This window comes from Nannobrachium achirus (genome assembly GCF_963921795.1).
Source record: "Nannobrachium achirus genome assembly, chromosome: 19".
In the NCBI taxonomy this organism is placed as follows: Eukaryota; Metazoa; Chordata; class Actinopteri; order Myctophiformes; family Myctophidae; genus Nannobrachium; species Nannobrachium achirus.
Window position 1 is genome coordinate 51,965,907 of NC_137826.1, and position 25,474 is coordinate 51,991,380.

The 25,474-nt window shown below is 43.7% G+C and overlaps 2 protein-coding genes across 2 annotated transcripts in view; one reads left to right on the forward strand and one right to left on the reverse strand.

Moving 5' to 3' along the window:
* Positions 1–5,034: 5,034 nt before the first annotated feature.
* On the reverse strand, positions 5,035–16,783 carry mrpl22 (mitochondrial ribosomal protein L22). Its single transcript, XM_080748598.1, has 7 exons — positions 16,743–16,783; positions 16,597–16,639; positions 14,382–14,520; positions 13,156–13,221; positions 12,179–12,256; positions 10,879–10,948; positions 5,035–5,268 (listed from the first exon to the last, which is right to left on the reverse strand). Exons 1-7 carry the CDS (start codon positions 16,765–16,767, stop codon positions 5,060–5,062), a joined length of 630 nt encoding a protein of 209 aa, XP_080604724.1. The 5' UTR covers positions 16,768–16,783; the 3' UTR covers positions 5,035–5,059.
* Positions 16,784–17,727: 944 nt separating this feature from the next.
* The window catches only part of gemin5 (gem (nuclear organelle) associated protein 5), a 55,916-nt gene continuing 48,169 nt past the window's right edge, over positions 17,728–25,474 (forward strand). The window contains exons 1-4 of the mRNA XM_080748594.1: positions 17,728–17,989; positions 20,495–20,649; positions 21,360–21,541; positions 23,762–23,916. Of these exons, the coding sequence (XP_080604720.1) occupies positions 17,845–17,989; positions 20,495–20,649; positions 21,360–21,541; positions 23,762–23,916 (637 nt within the window). The 5' untranslated portion in view covers positions 17,728–17,844. The remainder of the gene's footprint in view (positions 17,990–20,494; positions 20,650–21,359; positions 21,542–23,761; positions 23,917–25,474) is intronic.

The window sequence follows — 25,474 nt, forward strand, 5'->3', positions numbered from 1 at the left end:
ATGTGGCCTACAGGGACGTGCTGGGCCCCTGATTCAGCCTGGGAAAAAGAGTCGGAGAGGCCCTCATTTTTTTTTATATATATATTTCGTCGTTGTCGGGTGGAAACCTTATATGTCCAAAACCGTTTGTTTTGTATTTATTATTTTAACTAGACCAGGTCAACCTGGTTGTGCCAGACCCCCTGTCTGTCATCATCATTTATGACATCATGCCTTTTGTAGGCATGTCATCATCATGTCATCATCATATATACCCTTTATATAGAAAACCCGGACCGACATTTGCTTATGTAGGCCTACCCATTTCATGGGTCTGGCAAAAATGATTTAAACTAGTGAAAACAGCCGATATACAAGCACACAACGCCTCGCGGTGCGAGGCGTTGTGTGCTTGTAGATCTGCTGTTTTCACTACTTTTGCGCAACGGCCTTTTATGATGAAGCAGGGCTTTGCTTTGCGAAAAAATGTATAAATTTGAAACTTGGAAACTCGTTGGATATACGAGGTTTCTGCCCGACAGTGACGATGTACTTTGTTGGCCGCCCAGCCCCCAAAATGGAACGAAGGCAGACATTTTTTTTTAATTTCTTTTCCTAATGGCCGGCCTGGACCGGCTGGGAATGAACCGGCCGTTCGGGAGTTGTCCCACTTTTCCCAATGGCCAGCACGTCCCATGTGGCCTACGTAGCCTTGTTGGATGTCGTGCCTTGCTTTGATACTGTGAATAGCACAAGCACTTTAACTCTGAGGGCACACAGTGCACACTGAGAGAATAATATCATTGTAATTGTATTTTTGAGCGGTGGTCACACCGTCTCCATAGCGTGGCCGTGTGTGTATCCGTCCGTGTGTGTGTGTGTGTCTGTCTGTCTGTGTGTCTGTAGCCTGAAGTACCTTTTTTGACCACACATGTTAAGGGAGGGGCGCTGTTGTTCAGGCCACTGAGGCCAGGCACACTCACACACATTCACACTCACATTCACGCCCGCACACACACACACACACACACACACACACACACACACACACACACACACACACACACACACACACACACGCAGCCTCCACCGCTCAGTTCACACGAGTGTGATTTTTATAGCTCTAGATACTTGAATGTGTCTGTTTATTTTCTTTTTTATATAGGATTTTGCCAATGGTACAATGGAAATATGTCAGCAGCAATCAGTAGGAACAGAGTGTGAATACCGGTTTACTACCTCCGTGAAGTTGGCACCCCATTTGTTGAAAACATATATAAAAATGGTGTCATTATTTAGTGCTGGATTTGTGCTGAATTGTGCCGTAAATTTTATAATTTGTGCTGCTATCATTATTGAGATATTGATATTCTAAAGTTATAGTTTTGCTGAGGCTTGCACCCCTAATTTTTTGGCTCCAAATCGGGAAAAAAATGGGCTCAATCTTTAGTGCTGGATGTGCTCTAATTTGTGCCTTTGAAATCATCAATTGTGCTTTTATATATATTTATATATATATACATATTTATATGGTTGAATAGAGACACACGGGCTCCTACAAATTTACGCCCACAATTGAAACAGCGGCCCCACTTCGGGTAAGGGAGAACGGTGAACTGCAAGCCAGCCCATAGAAAGTCATTGCAATTCAGCCTGGGTTAGCCTAATATTAAAATAATCATACACGAACTGAAGACTATATTGATTTAAATAAAAATGTGTTTTCAAATGTATGGCCTGACCCTGATAACATATCTTCTTGTTTGCTAAATACATGATGTGTGTCACGTTTAATTTGCCACTTGAATGGATTACCCATAATGTTAACAGAGAAGAGGGGAAACGGCAGACAAAAAACCTGTCGCTTTTCAGTGACATCACTGTCTTTACTGCTGTGCGTTTATGAGCGCCGACTTTGAAGATCCCGACCTTTTCAACTACAGAGTGGATTCTCCAGGTTAGTATTAATCCAAAAATAACCTGCAAGACTCCGTTTGGAAGAAGCGAGATGCGATCATTTTCCAAAAATAAACAGCCTAATTATACATGAGAGACAAGCGTATCTGGGTATTGAAAACCTCAAGGGATGCGTTCATGACGTTTGTACCATGCGACCACCTAAACTTAAGATTTCCAATGCTAGCACTTTTGACTCACAGATGAAGTATATTAAAGTATATTGTAGGTCGTGTATCAAGATGACAGATATGCCACATTAAAAAGGCAAAATTTAACTCATGGGACACTTTATTAGAACACAAAAAAAATCGCTATTGTCTCAGTAGTCAACCACTGAAATTATGATATTTCACAATTCCTCTCATTGGGATTGCATTGGCAGCTGCAGTTCACCGTTCATCCTTACCCGAAGTGGGGTCGCTATCACAATAGAGCGGCCATATTTGTAGGCGCCCGTGTGTCTCTATTAGCAGATTTAGCAGCAGTATACTGATTGACCTACAGAGGGCGGTGTAGAGCAGCAGTGTTTCATGGTAGAAGATAGGAGCAGAACAGTGGTGTTTTGTAGAATATCTCAATAATGATAGCAGCACAAATTATAAAATTTACGGCACAATTCAGCACAAATCCAGAACTAAATAATGACACCATTTTTATATATGTTTTAAACATATGGGGTGCCAACTTCACGGAGGTCACCTACCTGTATATGAAAAAAATCAAACCTCGGTTCGAAGTGAAGCGGTGACATTTTTATTCTATGTGTTCTAGAGCTGTGAAATCTGTGTTGTAGATCTATACATTTTGTGTTCTAGATCTATACTTTCTATGTGCTTTAGTTCTATATTTTTATGAATTCTGAATGAATGATTTTGTTTGGAGGGCCAAATTGGCATGTGAAGCTTGACCAATCCTCAATTGGTCAAGCATGCACGGGACATGTACGGGTCAGACAAAACTGACCAAACAGATGGCGGGACAAATGTACGGGACAGACAAAGCCACACCTTGGAAGCGGCTTTCACCGCTTCAAAAAAGAAATACAAATATTCAATTTACAGTGAAGAGATATTTGCTTGTTGACAATGCTCTGAATAGCTTTTTACTTGCGCCAGCAGAGTACGCAAGTAGGGAGACGAGTGCCGTTTGTGGGTGGCCAATGAGGGAGCAGCGTTCTTGGTGACGTCACCACCAACAAGTGTGACCTGATAACAAGGCTTAAAGGGGCACTCCACCACTTTTCAACCCATGTTCATATAATTGGTCCTCACTCAAGAATTGCTTTTTTTTTTCTCAGAGGAGGGCTGTGGGCAGGTCAGAAACCCATCGTCTTGTGACATCATCGATTGCCAATCCAGCTTAGAGACACTGCAGGCTTTCTATTCCTGAAAAGTTGCAATTTTAATAAAAAAAAGAAATCAAAAGTATTACGTTTTTTTGGGAAAATAATGATGTCACAAGACAATGGATTCTGTGAACTTCCCACAGCTCTCCTAAGAGACTTGGACTGAGTAGATTTTTTTTTTGATATTTTATCATGAACATTAGTGAGGACCTATTATATGAAGACAGGTTGAAAAGTGGTGAACTACTCCTTTAAGTTGGCAAATGGACAGTGTGCCAACTTGCCCACATACAGTACATACCCACACACACCTATCATCACCCTACTGGCACCCTACATCACCCTACTGCCCACATACAGTACATACCCACACACACCTATCATCACCCTACTGGCACCCTACATCACCCTACTGCCCACATACAGTACATACCCACACACACCTATCATCACCCTACTGGCACCCTACATCACCCTACTGCCCACATACAGTACATACCCACACACACCTATCATCACCCTACTGGCACCCTACATCACCCTACTGCCCACATACAGTACATACCCACACACACCTATCATCACCCTACTGGCACCCTACATCACCCTACTGCCCACATACAGTACATACCCACACACACCTATCATCACCCTACTGGCACCCTACATCACCCTACTGCCCACATACAGTACATACCCACACACACCTATCATCACCCTACTGGCGTGCTTTGCTGGTCACACTTGGGGCTCTATTATGATCCAGGTCTTATGCCTTATGCCTTTTTTTTTTTACTATTTTGAAAAACATTTTTAAATACTTCAAATGCTGATCTACATCTGCACGTTGTGAGCTTGCAGATCAGCTATTTGAAATATTAAAAAGAATATGTCTATATAGTAAAAGAAGGCAAATAAGTTAAGGCATAAGGCATAAGACCTGGATCATAATAGAGCCCTGGGTTTCCTTTGGAAAGTGACAGAATTACAAGCCATCGACTCTATGTGTCTTTTATTTACAATTAGTTTACCACCTTGTTGGGCAATAGAAACCCACTGTGGTACACTTTGCAACGGCCTGGCAAGTATCCTTATTTCTTTTTTTTACTGGAACTATACACAGTCAGGTAATGCGTGGATGTCATTTATTTTATTTCATCCTGTCTGTTATCAGAATTAACCCTGCTTCATCTCTCTCTCAGATTAAGGGGTCCTTGGTCTGAAAAACGTTCCATGGACCACCTGCAATTATGCCGTGGACCACTGCTGGACCGGGGGCCACTGGCTGGAAATCAGCCATCTAACGCACGCGCGCGCGCGCGCACACGCACACACACACACACACACACACACACACACACACACACACACACACACACACACACACACACACACACACACACACACACACACACACACACACACACACACACACACACACACACACACACACACACACACACACACACACACACACACACACAATGAAACCACAGCACACGACAAAACACACACACAATAAAACCACAGCACACAACAAAACCATTTATCACTTGTTTATTTACAAATCACACAAGAAGACTCACAGTCCCTAACCCCTCCCCCCCCCCCCCCCCACACACACACACACACACACACAATAAAACCACAGCACACGACAAAACCATTTATCACTTGTTTATTTACAAATCACACAAGAAGACTCACAGTCCCTAACCCCTCCCCCCCCCCCCCCCCCCCCAACACACACACACACGCACACACACGCACAGAGTCCTACAGGCCGTGGATGATGGTGCGGTTGCGAAGGCCCTGGACGTAGTCCTGTGCCTGCTGGAGGCCGGTGCGCTCCACCACAGTGGGCGGAGCGCCCTCCACCAGCTTGACAAAGTAGTGGCAGTACACCTTGTCCATGATGCCAAACATCCCCCTGCCGTGGTACCGGATCCTCTTCAGGTACTTCCCCTTCCTGGGGAAGGACTCGGCTGGACGGGAGGGAGAGGGAGAGAGAGAGAGAGAGGGATAAATAATCAGTTGGGATCCATTTGTGGGTAGGGATGACAAAATAATTGTGACAAAAGAAATCGCGATTTATGATATATCGCGATAATCGAAATCCATTATCTTGGGGCGGAACAATTGCCAAAAAATAGCAGATCTACAGGCTCACAGCGCGTTGCATTGCGATAATCAAAATCCATTATCCGATAATCAAAATCCATTATTCTGGGGCGGAACATTTGCCAAAAAATGGCAGATCTACAAGCTCACAACGCGTCGCAATGCGACGCATCCATAGGGATATCCCTTTGGTCTGATGGTTAAGGTGTTGGAATTTGATGCGGGAGACCTTGGTTCGAATCCCAGGCATTGCATGTGCAATATACCAGTGGCCAGTGGGCCAGTTCTAATAGTAATTAAAGATCATCATGCGGGCCGAAGATAATTCAATCACGGGCCTGATTTGGCCCCCGGGCCTCGAGTTTGACATATGTGTCCTAAAGGAACAGAGAGAGTCCCAGATCCCCATCAGTTTAATCTTTGGGACTCCAATCTAAAAGTGACAAGTTAACTCTGGGTCAATTTCGTTACATGTGTACACTCTCAAGAGTTACCGTTCGGTAAGGGTCCATTTATTTCCATTTGTACACTCGGAGTTACAGACCTGTAAGGGTCCATTTGGTTCCATTTGTACATTCGGAGTTACAGACCTGTAAGGGTCCATTTGGTTCCATTTGTACATTCGGAGTTACAGACCTGTAAGGGTCCATTTGGTTCCATTTGTACATTAGGAGTTACAGACCTGTAAGGGTCCATTTGGTTCCATTTGTACACTCGGAGTTACAGACCTGTAAGGGTCCATTTGGTTCCATTTGTACACTCGGAGTTACAGACCTGTAAGGGTCCATTTGGTTCCATTTGTACACTCGGAGTTACAGACCTGTAAGGGTCCATTTGGTTCCATTTGTAAACTCGGAGTTACAGACCTGTAAGGGTCCATTTGGTTCCATTTGTACATTCGGAGTTACAGACCTGTAAGGGTCCTTTTGGTTCCATTTGTACACTCGGAGTTACAGACCTGTAAGGGTCCTTTTGGTTCCATTTGTACATTCGGAGTTACAGACCTGTAAGGGTCCTTTTGGTTCCATTTGTACACTCGGAGTTACAGACCTGTAAGGGTCCTTTTGGTTCCATTTGTACATTCGGAGTTACAGACCTGTAAGGGTCCTTTTGGTTCCATTTGTACACTCGGAGTTACAGACCTGTAAGGGTCCTTTTGGTTCCATTTGTACACTCGGAGTTACAGACCTGTAAGGGTCCTTTTGGTTCCATTTGTACACTCGGAGTTACAGACCTGTAAGGGTCCTTTTGGTTCCATTTGTACACTCGGAGTTACAGACCTGTAAGGGTCCTTTTGGTTCCATTTGTACACTCGGAGTTACAGACCTGTAAGGGTCCTTTTGGTTCCATTTGTACACTCGGAGTTACAGACCTGTAAGGGTCCTTTTGGTTCCATTTGTACACTCGGAGTTACAGACCTGTAAGGGTCCTTTTGGTTCCATTTGTACACTCGGAGTTACAGACCTGTAAGGGTCCTTTTGGTTCCATTTGTACACTCGGAGTTACAGACCTGTAAGGGTCCTTTTGGTTCCATTTGTACATTCGGAGTTACAGACCATTTGGACCCCCGGTGGTCCCCGGGCCCGATGTTCAGGACCGGTGAATTAAATGATCCTTACTACTGTATAATCCATAGGTATTTTCTTTTCAACAGCAAAAGCTTTTTTTTGTTTTGCTTAGTATTGTGACAGCTCCGTTTATGCAATTTATTTATTCCATTTTTAATTCTACACACATTTCTTTCTTTAGGTTTTGATTGCTTTATTTCACACTTGGTTTGGCAATGTCAACTGTACATGACAATAAAGGCCCCTTCAATTGAGAACTGTACTGAATTGAGATTGGGTTGTGGAAGGAAGGGAGAGAGAGAGAGAGTGAGAGCGAGGGAGAGATTGGTGGAAATAGGGATGGGACGATACGCGATATTATCGTTTATCGTGATAAAAAACACTCACGATAATCGTATCGTGGAGATTTAATTAATTGTGATATCGTCCTCCGTCATGCACTGGGATCAGTTCACCTTTTATTTGCCGAGCTGCATATCCGGTACCATTTAAACCCTCTATTGGTAAAAGGTACTTATAATATACCTACTTGATACAGTCATTTTCTCACTCTCTATCAAATGTCTTAGCCAAAAAATAGCCGATCTACAAGCTCACAACGCGTTGCAACGCAACGCGTTGTGAGCTTGTAGATCTGCTATTTTTTTTGGGGGGCACGGTGGCAGAGTCAGTAGTGCTGTCGCCTCACAGCTAGAAGGTCCTGGGTTCGATTCCCGCCGGGGGACACTGTGGGTGCTGGGGGCGTGTTCCCTCCTCCGCGTCATCAGTGCCCACACCCTAGGTGGGGTTGGCAAAAGGGCCTTTCTGTGTGGAGTTTGCATGTTCTCCCCATGTCTCCTAGGGTAGATACCCTCACAAAAACATGCAGTAATCCTGGTCTCTATAAAGCCTCCCCCTGGCCAGCCGGGGCGCCTGATGGAGGGGAATGGAACTGGTTGGAATAACGTGTTCCTTCCACGCGCTACGTCCAACCGGGGAAGCTCCCCCTGTCAGGTGATAAGAAGCGGTCTGCTCACTCCTCATGCATTGAAGGAAGCATGAGCTCAGTTCGGGGCCCTCCCCAGGTTGGCAGAGGGAGAGTAGAGCCCAGGATCACAGCTTAGGCAATTGGCACCGGGTGAAAAAATGGGTTACAAAAATCGTGGGATAAAAAAAAAAAAAAAAAAAAAAAGATCTGCTATTTTTTGGCAAATCATGTTCCGCCCCAGAATAATGATTTTTTATTATCGCGATAATATCGTAAATCGCTATTTCATTTGTCACAATAATCGTGATATGAAATGTTCATATCGTCCCATCCCTAGGTGGAAAGTAGCAAGAAACGGAGACAGAAGGACGAGGTAGAAAGCAACCCCAAAACTAAACGGGGAAACACAATTTCAGCGTCTCCGTCAAGAGGGGGACAGAGAGACGAGAGGAGTGTGACGGGACGGACAGAAGAACCCATTAAATGGAGGACAGACGCCACAATGTAAAACACCGTTCAAGAGAATAGCCAGCCTTATCTGTAATAACATGACATTTACATAAATCACTCACGCAGCGCACGGCACAGGCAAGGAGAATGGAGGCCTCTTTTGTTCGTTTAAGTGGGAAATTAATTTACTAAAGGTGACAGTTTGAGACGGCGAAGCACCAAAGGCACGGAGGATAAACATGGTCATCATCAATAATTCATAAAAAAAAATGATTATTGCATTCTTATTGCATGGCTTGTTTGAATGCTTGACTCTGATTGGTCAATCGCTGAAATCAGAGGTCTAATATTTCTGGATAACGGACCGCTCCGCTCTATAGCGGACCGCTGTCTAATCAAAGGCTCAGAACACCTGCTACAGTCAGGCTGCACTGCGTGAATCTTGTGCCGTATCCAACATGTCAGACATGTAAACAAACACACAGTGACATTTAGAACTAAACGTTGCTCTCAAGAATGTTTTTGAAGACATTTGAAGCGAGAAATAGACAATGCAGTAACCAAATATGGATTCTATTTGATCAACACTCCCTCGTTTGCGTCGAGGCGGCGTTGCGCTCTGCGGACTGCCACTCTCGGCCAGTGCAACACTTTCACTATACTGTAAGCAAGGAAATATTTTGTAGTTTTTTTACTTGGGTCAATGTATTAACCCATTTAGGCCTAGAATTATTGAATGCTTTAGCTATAGAAACATAGATATACAAGCTCACCGAGTGCCGCGCTGTGAGCTTGTAGATCTGCTATTTTTGAAAAAGTCTTGAAAATGTGTGCAAATCTTTGAATATATGTATTTTAAAGCGAACGTTTGTAACTCAAATTTTGCTTCTGGGGGGTCCCTGGAACTAGATATTTTGAGATTCGAGTCTGTGGCCAAATAAATATCAGTTTGGGGGTCCTTCACATGAAAAAGTTTGAGAACCACTGACATAGTAGTCTCTGACATAGTAGTCAAGAACAGACTAACTGAGCTCCAGTTAAGTGAAAAGGACCTTTTCTTTGACGATGGCTAGCCAGATTGCTGACATAGGCCCCGTACATACGGCAACGCTCTGTAGAGAAAACGGCGAGGTCCCGGGATTTTGACGTTGCGTTTTGCCTTTTTATCAAGCGTTCATATGAAGCCAAAATTATGTAGTGTCCATGTCACGAGTGAACGGCAGAAACACAAGAAGCAACAACGCATGTTACGCTTGGTTTCGTGGTTTCGTGGCCGAGCGGTTAAGGCAATGTACTTTTGGTCCGTGAGCCCCGGGTTCGCGTCCCCGCTTGCCCAACGCAGACGTCTTTTTCTTTTCTTTTTTTTCGGCGATAAAGTTATTATTATTATTATTACATTATTCACATAACTCGATAACGGCACTGAGTCGGCTCATCGCCTCCGTCATGGATATAATAATAATAACTTTATGGCCGCAAAAAAAGAAAAAGTTGTTCGTGGTGGTGAAAAGAAGTGACACATGCGGGACGCGAACCAGCGACCCGTGGATCGAAAACACTATGCGTTAACCACTCGGCCACGAAACCACAACACTGAAGAAGGTACTCAGTATCTATTTGTAGGAAAGAAAAAGCCTAAAAAGCGTTGCTGCTTTCTGCGGTTCTGCCGTTCACTCGGTGACGCGAGGGGAGCGAGGAGTCAGCTTTTCCACTCAAATCTGCGGATCCAGATCGTTCCGTTTTTAACCCCCGAAAATGCCGTTGTCGTCTGAACGGAAGGCCTATCTGACTTTTTCTTTTGCGTTATTCTCGTTGCCAAAACGCAGTGTGAACGGCGCCATAGAAACATGGGTTTTTCAAAAAACTTTAGAAGGATTCAAAAGACACTTATAGAATCGGGTCAAAATTCAAATTTTCACGATACATGTATCAGCTGGGTGAAGCTAATAACCAGGGGGTCCCATTTCTTGTAATACCAAAAAATAAATACCGGTAAATTAAAATTATATGAAAAAAGACCATTACTGCACCAAAGTAATCCACAAACTAGACTATAAATACTGGTCAAACATTGGCCAAATTGTCAAATAATATAAGAAAGGGGCAACAATCTAGTATTTTTTTATGGTTTTAAATGTAATAATTTTTTCTTTTTAAGGAATAGGTGCTTGGTCAGTTTTTATTAGAACACTATTTCTATGCATTTGATGCATTGATGTTGATGTATCAAAGTATTGCTTGCTTGTAAATCGCTCTGGATTAAGAGCGTCTTCTAAATGCCTAGATTGTAAATTGCTTGTAGATCAGCTATTAACAGTTTAGCTTTGGAACCGAGTCAAACTAAACGTAATGCCTGAAAGGGTGGAGAACCAGGCCCACTGTGTCCAGCTGACACTCACCTACATACAGGTTGGACTTGCACTCTACGTTGACACTCACCTACATACAGGTTGGACTTGTACTCTACGTTGTGTCCAGTTAACACTCACCTACATACAGGTTGGACTTGTACTCTACGTTGTGGTTCCTCACAGCCAGGTCCTGGGCTTCCAGAAGCACCTGGAGATGATGCAACACAGGAACAGGAAGAGATCGACAAGGGTTAGGATCTGGAACTCCATCACATTCCCGTTTCCACAACCAGTTTTTAATCACACTGTCAGAGCCAATGGGTGGACTTCACGTCTTCTATACCAGTAAGACTCCCTAATCGGGAGATAAGCGACCGTCACATCGCATACACAAACTTTAGAAGGCAATCGTAGCCATATGGGAAATGGGACAGATCCATGTTGATGACATGACATTAGAGATACTGTGTACCGCTTTGTGTGATTTCAGGCCAAAATCAGTAGGAGCAGTGTCCAAAATGTGTATTGCAAAAGTCGGCCTGATGGTGGCGCTAGAAGAGGGCCATGTGAGAAAAGAGGGCTAACGATAACGATTGATAGGGCCAACGGTGCCAGAGATAGAGTAGGGGGAAAGTGTGGCGTGACGGACAGAAGGACGGACGGACGGACGGACGGACAGACAACCGGTAAAGCTTTTCATAGTAATTTGCGACCTGATGGTCGCAACAATTATAATACCATAGCACCATAACTCTCTTCTCTAGGAAGATAGGAATCGTTAAAGGGGACTGTTATGTTAACTCATTCTGAGCCCCAGACATTAACGGATTATAATGTCCAAAGTGCCTCCTTCAGGTCCCATTCACTTGCGTTGTCTTATTTTGAAGGCCAGAAGTCCACCGCGCAATCACTTCCGGTCTGACGTCATCAGATCGTGCGCCGGAACCGATCCGTGTCCACGTGGAGTTGTGTAATGGCCGACCGGGAGCTTTTATAACTGTGTAACATAAGCGAGCATCTGCCTCCATCCTAGCTTCTAAAGTGTAGTTTTGAGATAATGGACATTAAAGATGAGATCCCCCGTCCACCTCAATGTTATGGATGGGACTATTTTGTGCTCGTGGAGCCGTGATGATGCGAAATCAGCGACGGATTTCGTCTCCGGACCGCCGGCCATTCTTCTCGGTAATGTACTCGCCGTTACAGTAATCTATTACTTTTCCCGAGATATCCCGTGAATGGCACTACAGATACTCGAGTACATTTCGCGAGACATCTCGCGAATGGCACTAGATGAGTTAAGAGAGAATCGTTCAAAAGATCCCTGGGAAATAAGCCCTATATGTCAATAAAAAAAACACCTTCTTGAATATCGTATTTATTTGAGGGGGTTCCAGGCGGTCCCCAGAAAAATGACCCAACCCTGCGTGTGACCAACCTCTTTCATGATCTTAGCTCCTTTCTTGTCGTTAAACTCCAGCTGTGCGATGGCCTGGTCGATACTCATCCCTTTGATCTGTTGGGTGGAATGAAGACGGCTCATTTTATGAAGTTCAAGTTCAGATCATTTATTTTAACGCAATGGTTGTCCAACTTTTTTTTTTTAATTTTTATTTCCAGGACGCCCATAACTCAGAGAGTGGAATTGTACATTTTGTTCAAATTGTACACTCTCACAATTACAGACAAAGGATCCCTTCAAGGAGCCCCGGGGGTCCCTGGACATGAAAAAAACGTAAAGTGCTTTTAAAGTGCCTTTTTGATCTGCTACTTATTTGTGTATCCCAAATGGCAAATTAGTCTTCATGATTTTGGGGGATAAACAAAGACATACGATCAGTGTAATACAGTATCACGTATATGCCTTTACTATATCCCATTTGTCTTACCAGTTGAAACACTTTTAAAACCATTTTACAGTCAAATCCGTGTCTGTAGTTACTGCACTTTGGCTTTGTAATTGTAATAATAATTACATCATAATAATATTATAGGTAATCGCAATTATTTTGCATAATCGCCATAATCGTTTCCATGTTGAGAAATGTTAATATAGTTTCAAACACTTTCAAAAAGTAGTGGAAATAGCAGATCTACAAGGTCACAACGCCATGCGAGGCGTTGTGAGCTTGTAGATCGGCTATTTCAACTATCAATGTTCTTTTTTAAGTATAAAGTTGCCAAATATGTCCGTAATTTCTTTGTATTTAGGTTATGTGTCATAATTGTCGTGAGCAACTTCAAAGCCTACAAGCCAAACCGAAATGCAATCAGCGACAAATACACCATTTACAAGTAATTTCACATGTATTTGAGTGACAATTCATCGTCATGTAAAATGTCATAATCGTGACAGCCCTGTGTGTGTGAAACAAGTAATGCATGTGGCGGTGGCTTTGTGTTTGGACGTCTCACCAGTTTAGACAGGTACCACATCTTATCCATGCTGTACTTGATCTGCCGTCTGCAATGATGAACCTCCTGTCAACAAGACAAACATCAGCAGCTCATTGACGGAAATGTTCCTCCAAAAAGTAAGAATTACACTTCCAAGTCAAAATGTGATACTGACTACACCACATCCTGTCAGGGGGCACGACTATACGGTGGGCACAGAGCTCTCTCTCAGTCTCTGCAGGACATTTAAGAGAGCAGGTGCCTAAAGAGGGCAAAAAGGATTGCGGCGGACAAACATCACACACAGCAATTGCAAAATGGGATATTTGGATGCCTCACAGTTGATGTGTTCCCCTGCTGTATGTTTGCTTTTAAGAGTAGCCAATTTTCACCCACTTTTCTCCCAAGTTCCAATTTAGTCATTATGCCAATTCATTCTTCCCACTGCTCGCCACTGACTGCTGTTGTACCCTAATGACTCCTATGCCGTGCCCCACAGTCCTACTCCTCCCACACAACATCCATCCGTATGCAGCCTCAGCCCGTAGGAGTACAAGCAGTGACAAATAGCCCCCTCTCCGGCTTCAAAAAACGCCAACAATAGTGTTCATAATAGGCGCTCGTTGAAGCCGGACGCACCAAGTTGGATTCCAACTCCTAGTCTAAACCAGGGGTCTTCAACGTTTTCAGGCCAAGGACCCCTTAGTTGTGAGAGATTGAAGCAGGGACACCCACAACCTTTTCATAGATTCCATATAGTTTTATTGTTTGACAGTACAATCATCAGTGTATCTTGGATTCATGTCAATTTGTGTTTTCAGATATTTAACCACTTGAACTGTCAATACTTAATAAACTTGATGTTTCACTCTGTACTTAGTCTGCTCTTTTTCCCCCTCTACACCAAACCTCTTTGTTGTTGTTGTTTCACTCTGTACTTAGTCTGCTCTTTTTTCCCCTCTACACCAAACCTCTTTGCCGAAAATAGCCGATCTTCCAGCCCAGAGATATAATGGTTTCTTCCCAAAAGTTCTTCTCGCCCCATAGTGGCGAAAAAAAATAAAAAACTTCTGGGAACACAGATTAGGTGGAGTCTGAAGAGTTGAGTCTTCAGTCCACGGTGGAAGCTAGGGAGTGAGTCTGTAGTTTTAAGTGCGACAGGGAGTTTATTCCACAGTTTGGGGGTCAGGAGGGCAAATTGTCTAGGAGGACGAGTGGATTTTTGTCCTGAATAAGAGACTCACTGCTGGTCTGCGAGGTTCGTCCGGCGTCTGAGGAGGAAACTTCTGCAGGTTCCTCCTGTCCCAGTTCTTCATCACCTCCAGGGAGCCGCTGGTGTGGAAGCATGCTGCTGGAGGAGGCCCCAGGCCGAGGCCTGACACCCTGCACACACACACACACACACACACACACACACACAATGGTTTGGACTGAGAGAGATGTGTGTTATCGTGGGGGTAGGGATGGGACCATGCAGCTCGGCAAATAAAAGGTGCAATATGATTTCACGATGAATTCAATCGCCACGATACGATTATCGTGAGTGTTTTTTATATCACGATAAACGATAACATCGATTATCGTCCCATCCCTACGTGGGGGTTCTTAGTTTCAAAATGTAAATCTATTTTGACCCACATCTTAAAATATGAAAATTGCACCAGGGACCCATACAAGATTTGTTTTAAATGTTCCACTTTTCTTTCAAGATTTATTTTGAAAATAGCAGATGTACAAGGTCACAACTTGTGAGCTTGCAGATCTGCCTGAGTTGTGAGCTTGTAGGTCTGCTATTTTTAAATAGTATTAGGTTAAAAAGTGTCCATGTGGACTATAGTCGCAGCTACGGTTTACATTTTTTACTATCTATTATCTACTATAATCAGCCCCACATTTACCAGCAGCAACATCAAAGTGATAAACACATTAATGCAGCATAGGTCTAATTAAAATCCAATATTAGTACGATTGTGAAATGGAACTCGTATTCTCCATATTGAGTTCTTCTACTTTGGTACTGCCATTCCTTGTAAAAGAGTAGTTCTACACTACTGCATTACTACTTTTACTTGAGTCAAAATAGACAATCTGAACAGCAAAAGAAATAAGCCCACACACTAGCTGTCACTTGCACGGTCAAGAGTGAAGTTTAATTATGAAGCAACGTTTGGGTCTAGTAGACGTTCCTCAGGCATCTACTAGACCGAAACGCTTTCGAAACATAATTAAACTTCACTTTCTTGACCGTGCAAGTGGCAGCCAGTGTGCGGGCTTAAACACCTGCTTTAAAACTTTTTAATCAACGTGTGCGAATGTTTTTCTACACTTGAGTCAAAATAAAACGACCACACTTGTAAATAATCGTCTAATTGCAAATATTTTTGCATGTTACTGTAAGTCATAATCATTTCCACATAGAGCATCGTAGTGAGGTGTCGGAAGCAAGCTGGCCATTCACTTTTACCATAGGGTTTTTCATTAACAGCCACAAAGTCGTAGCAATTCAATGTACACTTACCACTAGGCTGGTGGTTGTAAAATTGTTCTATATGCTCCTGTAGAACCCCCGAGTATGTATGCAATCACTCTAGCTTTAGTAAAAACACGTTTTAATCAAGATCGCACGGAGAAGAACTGCATTTCCCATACTGCTAAACATGTACATCCCGTGAAATCCACGTCTGTGATTGGTCTAGCTTCTTCTTTCACATATCTTGCGCTTACCGCGGAAGTAGCTACTGCCCCCTGTCTTCCCGGCAGATTATTGCACTTCAGCAGAACTCCCGTGAGCGAGTTTCTTTCTTTTACAATATGATGCACTCACTGTGTTAAAGATGACGATAAGAGAGTCCACAGAGATGACAATCACTACATGTCAGGCCATATGCAGATGTATATTAAAGCCACCTCACGCCGAACTAATGGTATGCCGAGAGCAAATATGTAATGAGTGGCGCCAAACATTTATTTTCTACCCAGAAACTGGAAGAACACAGAAATAGCTACAGAGACAGCAGAAAGCTCTGAATCCACAAGCCTATGGGCAAATTGAACCATATCATTGCTCCCTATCACAAGTGACTCATTTATATAATATATATTTATAGAAAAAAGTGATTTTGGGTTTCATGACTCTTTAAACACCTGCATTAATCTACGTACAAGAAGTCAACACAATTAGAGAATGTAGAGTAACTGTTATGTTGATCAATGTTGTCCTGTTATTTCTCCTATGGCACAACATCAGTACAGCATGGAATTGTGGACAACATCGTATCCATCGCTAACAAATTACTCTAACTAGGTCTGAGAGACTGAATGTCATCAAATGGTGGTCCGTGGCTCAAATGCAGAATAAATAATGGACCTTGATATGAAAAAAAGTGGAAGACCACTGATCTACACTCTGGTTCGTCCTTCCACAGACAGTGATGTGAAACAGGTTAAACACACACCAACCTTGAGAACAGGTGTTCAGTCACAGTCCTCAGGAACAGCACACCTGGGAGGAAACATTCAGTACATGGTGTCAGCAATGCTCATCATAAACGTTACAAAAGCATCTGGTAGTGAATAATGATGATAAATAAAACTCTTCTTCTTACCGCGACCTGTCATGGACGCCGCCATGTTGCATTACTGTTTTGCGACGCTGAGTGACGTTTTTTTCTTTTCTTTTTTTCGCTTTACGTCAGCCGCTGTCACGCATTACCATGGCAACCACAACTGAATTACCTTGCATTGCATGCGTTATTGTCATTATTATCATTTATTCATCATATTTGGAAAGTCTTAGTGTAATTTAAGTTGCCATATCAATATGTAATTTAATTGACACATGTTGAAGTAAAAAGTACAAATATTCACTAGCTTACGGTTGAACGCAAATTTGCATTTTTTTACCCATATGAGCTTCCATAGTCAAACATAGGGTTTATGTTTGCCCTTACATTTTAACAAGGCACGTAGCAGTTTGTCTAATGCAGAGGTCTTCAACAGGGGGTCCGGGACCCCTAGGGGGTCCTCAGAGTTGCTACAGGGGGTCCTCCAAATCTTTGTGTGATTTCTTTTTCAATATTAACCATTTTGAACCCTAGTGTGACTGTCTGTCCATATTCTGAGAACTTTAGCCAAACATAGCCGATCTACAAGCTCACAATGCCTCGTGCTGCGAGGCGTTGTGAGCTTGTAGATCAGCTATTTTCGGCAAAGAGATTTGATGTAGAGGGGAAAAAGAGCAGACTAAGTACAGAGTGAAAGGTCAAGTTAATTAAGTATTGACGGTTCAAATGGTTAAAATATCTGAAGACACAAATTGACATGAATTCAACATACACTGACGATTGCGCTGTCAAACGATGAAACTATATGGAATCTCTGTTGCCAGCAATATTAAACCATTTTAACACATTCATATAACTGAAACTGAGGTCAAATTTGTATTTTTACATTCATGTATGCATTTATTTGTAGAGATTATGTCTGACACCCTTTCTGGGGCAAAAATAATTACCCTAACCCCACCGGTATTTTACGACACTTGTCTCTGCCGTATGCCCGTGCTGTCGCCGTGTTTACGACCAGAAGCACAAGAAGCATGGATGCTGCGTCTGGCTGCATGTGATGACAACAACGCTGGTTTAATATTGTTCTGTGTCTATTTGCAGACTTTATAATATCTCTATATTTTTTAGTGAACACGTCGCCATGCGTGACAGAGTGCTCCCAGCGTCTCCTAACTGGTACTGCAGCCGCTGCAGCGACACCAATGGCAGAGGAACCCTGGGCTTTGGAGCCAGGAACACCATCTATCTGGTGGATGTGCAGGCTTCACCCTCCTGTAGGGTGGTGGGTGAGTAAGGACTAAACCAAATTATAAAACAACAGAAAGAAAGCTACCTGACACATTGGAGAGAAGCAACCCAAAAGCAGAGCGAACTAGGACGCTAGTTGGCCCTAAACAGAGAATACACCATGGCAGAATACCTGAGCAAGGTGGCCGACCCAAAACAAAGAACATGTTTGACTAGGTACAGACTCAGTGAGCACAGTCTTGCAATCGAGAAAGGACGTCACAGGCATATACCTGGCTCCCTAGAGAAAACAGACATTTCACCAACTGCACACAAAATGAAGTAGAAACTGAGCTACACTTCTTAACCACCTGTCCACCAAGACATCAGAGACACATACTTCCCTCACTGATCATAACCACCCAAGGAGAGTTTGAAAATATGACCAATGATGAAAAACTCCCATACCTGCTGGGTGAAGTAATGTGCAAACACAGCAGCAAGATTTGTGAGCTGCTGTGATAGAAGGATATCAAATGGAACCCAACCACCTTAAAAAACATTGTATATATCCCTGCTCTGCCTGCACGTAACCGTGATGCATGAAAACTGTTTTCACCTGTACATATTTTGTATATTGTATTGTCTACACTTCTGCTTTGGCAATGTAAAGTATGTTTTCTCTTGCCAATAAAGCCCTTTGAATTGTGAATTGAGTAAGGAACACCATCTATCTGGTGGATGTGCAGGGTGGTGGGTGAGTCTGATCACCCCTGTAGAGTAGACTAACATTTTCATGTCAAGGAAGGAACTCTAAAATTAATATGTATTTTGCCGCAGAACCCCATCTGAAAAATATATTTTGTCAGGGGAGGACCCCAATACAAGATTTGTGTTCTTAGGGTTAAACAATATTGCAAAATATCAAGTTATGTTTTGAAAATGGCAGATCACGTTAAAGGACAACTCCGCCCTAATTCACTTCTAGGCTCATTTTCCTACTTATATTGATCCAAAATTACTGTCCATGGGGTCTATCAGGCACAAATGCTCCTGTTGTCCAGTTTCCCCAGCAGAACCCAGCAGCTCTCATAGCATAGAGTGGAGCCTATAAGCCTATCACTTTTACACTACTCAGGCATTGACACTAAGGCTTGCCCACCTGCCCCCGGCAGGTAAATAAAACGTCAGGGCAGATGGAGTTGGCTTTCAGGTTGCCCGACAGGGCAAGTGCTCATTTGAGAGGGGACACAAATGTCTAAACACAACATGAGATATCTGTCTAAACACCTGAACGTGGCCAGTGCGCTGCGTCTTCTGGTCTGTGGAATGTAAAATAAGAGCTCTATTTTAAGTGTGAAACCATAGACATATTCAATCATAGCTAAAGTATTTGGTATTTGGATTTGGAGGTATTGTGGTATGACATTTTATCGCACAGCCCCAGAAAGTAAAGAAATAAGTGTTAAATTGAGCGGTAATTAAAATCGTACCTATCATTTTATAATGGACGATTTACTTTTCGGGCAAGTGGGCATTACCTTCGGGCAAGTAGAACATGACCTGTACTTGCCCGATGGGCAAGTGCCTCTGAGACCTTAGTGTCAACCCCTGCTATTTGTTGTGGTCAAAAGTGATTTTACTTTTCATGAATGTGGTACTAGTTGTCATTACAAACACATCCATGCCATTGTTGTCCCACAAAAGCCATCACACTCTGCTAAACAGATGTTATGCTTTTATGTGTTTTACCAAGTCCCGGAAAAGATGCCCTGTGATTGGCCAGTACAGTCTCTTTGATTGGCAGCTGTGCCGAATGCTCACCCCAAAACATGATTTATGAGACTGTGGTGGCTTGTGTGGAGCAAACAAGGCATGGATGTGTTTGTAATGACAACTAGTAACACATTCATGAAAAAAGAAATCACTTTTGACCACACCAAATAGTGTAAAAGCGATAGGCTTTATGCTCCACTCTATGCTATGAGAGCTGCTGGGTTCTGCTGGGGAAACTGGACAACAGGAGCTTTTCTGCCTAATAGACCCCATTGACAGTCTTTATGGATCAATATAAGTAGGAAAATGAGCCTAGAAGTGATTTAGGGCGGAGTTGTCCTTTAAGCTATCACGTTTCAAATCAAGTGGCTAATTATCTTGAAGAGAAAAAAAAAAAGATCTATGAGTTCCAAGTCCAGTGAGTTTGAAAGTACTTTGTGCCAGGGACCCCTATAGGCAATATGAATCGGCAGTGTTAGGAAAGTAGAGTTGGCCAGATAAATGAAGACCGATAACTTATGACTGATAGTGATGGCAGATAGTGTTTTTTTCTTAATCAGTGTTGTAAACCAGTGGTTCTCAAAGTGGATTTCAGGGACTATCTAGGTTCCTTTATGGGGTCTTAATTGACCTTTACAAGTCTGTAACTTTGACAGTGTACAAATGGAACCAAATGAACCTTAACGGGTCCATTTGGTTCCATTTGTACACTGTCAAAGTTAAATTCAAATGTGAAAGTTTGAGAACCACTGTTGTAAACAATGTCATGTTTTGTGTGTGTGTTCCAGGTGAGCTGGTAGGGCACAGAGAGAGGGTGTCTGGCTTCTCCTTCAGCCAGCATGAAGGACAGACGCAGCTGTGTGTCAGCTGCTCTGACGACGGCACCATTAAGTTCTGGGATGCCGACGACAAGGTGCTCCTGAAGGAGCATTCGCCGCACCAGGTGAGCTTGTCTTCCTCCAGCAGAGCTCGCAAGTACTGCGTTCGGCGCTGCCTGTTTCCGGCTGCCAGTACAAAGGCAGGGCCTTTAGCCAATGATGGAGCAGTGTTCTTGGTGACTTCACCACCAACAATCTGATATCTGATATAAATAACAAGGCACAACTTGCCCAGCCACATAAATACAGACAGAACCTAACAACACCGATCGCAGTACTTACTTAGGCCAGAAATGGCCACAAGTGCACAAGGCGCAACCCGTCTGTCCTTCCGTCCGTTAGTGTGACTGTAGTCTCGCGTGGCCACATTTTTTAAACGCTTCCTGTGGTACAGTCTGGAACACGGAAGCTCTGATCATGAGCAAGCAATAAAGCGGATGTGAACCCTTCTCCCCACTTCTGTTTTTTTTTTACAGTTGTGCAAATTTGTCCTAATATAAATCAGAATCATCTAAGCGTATATTGCTTGCTGCTTAGTGCTTAGCAGAAAAAATAAAATAAAATGTAAAGATATTTCCGATAGTGAACGGAAACGACGATTGTGTTCGGATTTTGGGAGGTGTAGATCCCGACCATATAGCATTCGGAGATTGTGGAATAGTTGCACACACGCTTTCGACAATTGATCGACAATTCACAAACGATGAGATCTTTTGTAAGTATTTGAGTTACTTATGAATGAAGTTTGACTTGAAGTGTGTGTCATTGTGTCCAGAACACCATGACAGCCGTCCAGTGGTCTCCTGTGGACAGGAACCTGGTGGTGTCCGGGGACGAGAAGGGCATCGTGGTGTGTCACTGGTACCACACTGGGGACACGCTCAGCTTCTTCCCAGAGCCCAGGACCATCTTCTGCCTGTCCTGCTCTCCTCACACCTGGAACCTGGTGGCCGTGGGGTGAGGAGGAGCAGCACACATCCTCTGATCAAATCATTTCATCCAGTGCTTCTCAATTAGGGATGGGACGATATGAAAATTTCATATCACGATTATTGTGACCAAAGAATTATCCTGGGGCAGAGCATTTGCCCAAAAATTGCCGATCTACAAGCTCACAACGCGTCGCATAAGACATTTGATAGAGAGTGAAAAAAGACTGTATCAAGTACGTATATTATTAGTATCTATTACCAATTATAGAGGGTTTAAATGGTACCGGATATGCGGCTTGGCAAATAAAAGGTGAATTGATCCCAGTGCATGACGGAGGACGATATCACGATAAATGTAATCTCCACAATACGATTATCGTGAGTGTTTTTTATCTTGATAAACGATAATATCACTTATCGTCCCATCCCTACTCTCAACTAGGCCTGTCAATATCTATACTATAATTTTGCGAATGTCTGACTGAGTGAGTGAGTGAGTGAGTGTCTGTCTGTCTGTCCCAGCGTTTCTCCTCGGTGGCTGGAGCAATTGACCTGAAATCGCATCACTATCAGCATATGAACACACCTGACATAACTGTGAAGGCCGTTTGTCACTTACACAAATCGTATGCTGTATATTAGCATTTTTATGGTGTATCTATATCTATTTAGCCTACAGTACCTTTTGTGACCACACATGTTAAGGGAGGGGCGCTGTTGTTCAGGCCATGCACAATCACACACAAACCCACACACACACAGTGTGTGTGTGTGTGCAGGCGGGCAGGCGGGCGGGCGGGCGGGGGGGGGGGGGGGGGGGGGGGGGGGGGGTTCTGGCCCTGTTACAGATGTTGTCCAAAATCATGCAGATCGGTACACAGTATCTCTGTAGCCGTTAAATGGAACGGGTATTTCTTACATTGATGCTCCTACATATTAGCATGCAAGCACCAGTTAAAGTTACTTTCCATCCCTCATATACTGTGTGCACAGTGCACATCCCATAATCCACACACTGCACATCATTTCGGAGCTCATATCTTTGAACGGGTAAGGGCTAGTTATTACATAATCGTCTAATTGCAATTCATAATCGTCATAATTGTTTCCATGTTTAAACATGTTCATATATTTTCAAACATTTTCAAAAATTGAGGAAACAGCAGACCTACCAGCACACATTGTGAGCTTGTAGATCATCCATTTCCACTATAAATGTTGTTATTTTTTAAGTATAAAGTATATATATTGTCAGTCATTTCTTTGTATATTTAGGTTATGTGTCATATCTGCCATGTGCAACTTCTAAGCCTACAAGACAAACAGAAATGTAATTCTCAACGACAAAAACACGATTAAATCGTTAATCGCAATATTTTGATTGACAATTAATTGTCATGTAAAATGAAGGATCCCCGAATTAATATGTATTTGGCGGCGGACCACTCACCATCTGAAAATATGTTTGTGCCAGTGGCACATGCACATGTATATATTTGACAGAAGGGGACAGTTCTAAACATGACACCCTCAATAAGTGTTTATCTGGATAATTCAGTGCCTTTTTTGGCCAAAGTCTTAGCCCACCCATCTGACCCAAGATGGGTGGGCCTCATGCATTTTGAAAGCTTTTTATCAATCTATTGTAAATAAAACATTTTTAAACACCAGTAAGACTCCCTAATCGGGAGATAAGCGACCGTCAGGTCGCATACACAAACTTTAGAAGGCAATGGTAGCCAATCAGGAGAGTATATGGGAAATGGGACAGATCCATGTTGATGACATGACTGTAGAACTACTGTGTACCACTTTGTGTGATTTTAGGGCAAAAACTGTAGGAGCAGTGTCCAAAAATGTGTTTTGCAAGAATCGGTCTCATGGTAGCGCTAGAAGAGGGCATTTGAGAAATGAGGGGTGGAGGTTGTGGTTTGGCAGCAAAGGAGTGTATGCAAAGTTTGGCATGGATCGGGGCAACGGTGGCGGAGATATGAGTAGGGGAAAAGTGTGACGTGACTGACTGACTGACTGACTGACTGACTGACTGACTGACTGACAGACAGACAACCGGTGGATGTTTTGATAGTAATTTCTTTTAAAAATGTTGTTGTTACATTATTAAAATCTTGGTGTTTTGTCAATTATCCGGGGGGCCACTTGCAATATCCTACTGAGAGTCACTGACCTGAATGACCTGAATGACTGTCATTGTGTCCTGGCTGAATGATGTCCCTTCCTGTCTCAGCTACAAGGACGGGATGATCGTGCTGACGGACATCAGTAAGAAAGGGGAGGTGCTCCACCGCCTGCGTGGCCACGACGACGAGATCCACGCCCTGGCCTGGTCCCCGTCGCCCAATGAGGAGCAGCTGTACACGGCCAAGCCTGATGAGATCACGGGTAGGTCATTATGATCAGGTACGCTCGTTTTACGCAGTGGTTCTCAACCCCAGAGGGGTCCCCAAATTATTAACTTATTAATGTGCAAACCTTATGTCAGTTTGTTTACTGTTGAGTGAGAAAACAATGTTGCACATTAATAAGTATTAGAGCCGATCTACATGCTCACAACGCCTTGCGTTGCGAGCATGTAGATCTGCTATTTTCATGTAGATCTGCTATTTTTTTGTCCATTTCCCAAGCCAATCATTTGATGACTGGCGGAGTCTCCTATTGACCGAAGACCTGGTCATCAAATGATTGGCTTGCGAATGCGACACAAACTAAACACAAACTCTGAGGACCTCCTAGGGGTCCCGGACTCCCTGTTGGAGACCCTTGCTTTAAGGCAAAGACTTTGATGCCTGACACGACAGCGTGTCCTGGGTTCGATTCCTGAGCCTGGCGGTGGATTTGCTGTCACTCCTAACTCTCCCTATGTCCTGGCTCCCTCTCTCTCTGCTGTGCTATCCTAACTCTCCCTATGTCCTGGCTCCCTCTCTCTCTGCTATGCTATCCTAACTCTCCCTATGTCCTGGCTCCCTCTCTCTCTGCTGTGCTATCCTAACTCTCCCTATGTCCTGGCTCCCTCTCTCTCTGCTGTGCTATCCTAACTCTCCCTATGTCCTGTCTCCCTCTCTCTCTGCTATGCTATCCTAACTCTCCCTATGTCTTGGCTCCCTCTCTCTCTGCTATGCTATCCTAACTCTCCCTATGTCCTGGCTCCCTCTCTCTCTGCTGTGCTATCGTAACTCTCCCTATGTCCTGGCTCCCTCTCTCTCTGCTGTGCTATCCTAACTCTCCCTATGTCCTGGCTCCCTCTCTCTCTGCTGTGCTATCCTAACTCTCCCTATGTCCTGGCTCCCTCTCTCTCTGCTGTGCTATCCTAACTCTCCCTATGTCCTGGCTCCCTCTCTCTCTGCTGTGCTATCCTAACTCTCCCTATGTCCTGGCTCCCTCTCTCTCTGCTGTGCTATCCTAACTCTCCCTATGTCCTGTCTCCCTCTCTCTCTGCTGTGCTATCCTAACTCTCCCTATGTCTTGGCTCCCTCTCTCTCTGCTGTGCTATCCTAACTCTCCCTATGTCCTGGCTCCCTCTCTCTGCTATGCTATCCTAACTCTCCCTATGTCCTGGCTCCCTCTCTCTCTGCTGTGCTATCCTAACTCTCCCTATGTCCTGGCTCCCTCTCTCTCTGCTGTGCTATCCTAACTCTCCCTATGTCCTGTCTCCCTCTCTCTCTGCTGTGCTATCCTAACTCTCCTTATGTCTTGGCTCCCTCTCTCTCTGCTGTGCTATCCTAACTCTCCCTATGTCTTGGCTCCCTCTCTCTCTGCTGTGCTATCCTAACTCTCCCTATGTCCTGTCTCCCTCTCTCTCTGCTATGCTATCCTAACTCTCCCTATGTCCTGTCTCCCTCTCTCTCTGCTGTGCTATCCTAACTCTCCCTATGTCCTGTCTCCCTCTCTCTCTGCTGTGCTATCCTAACTCTCCCTATGTCCTGTCTCCCTCTCTCTCTGC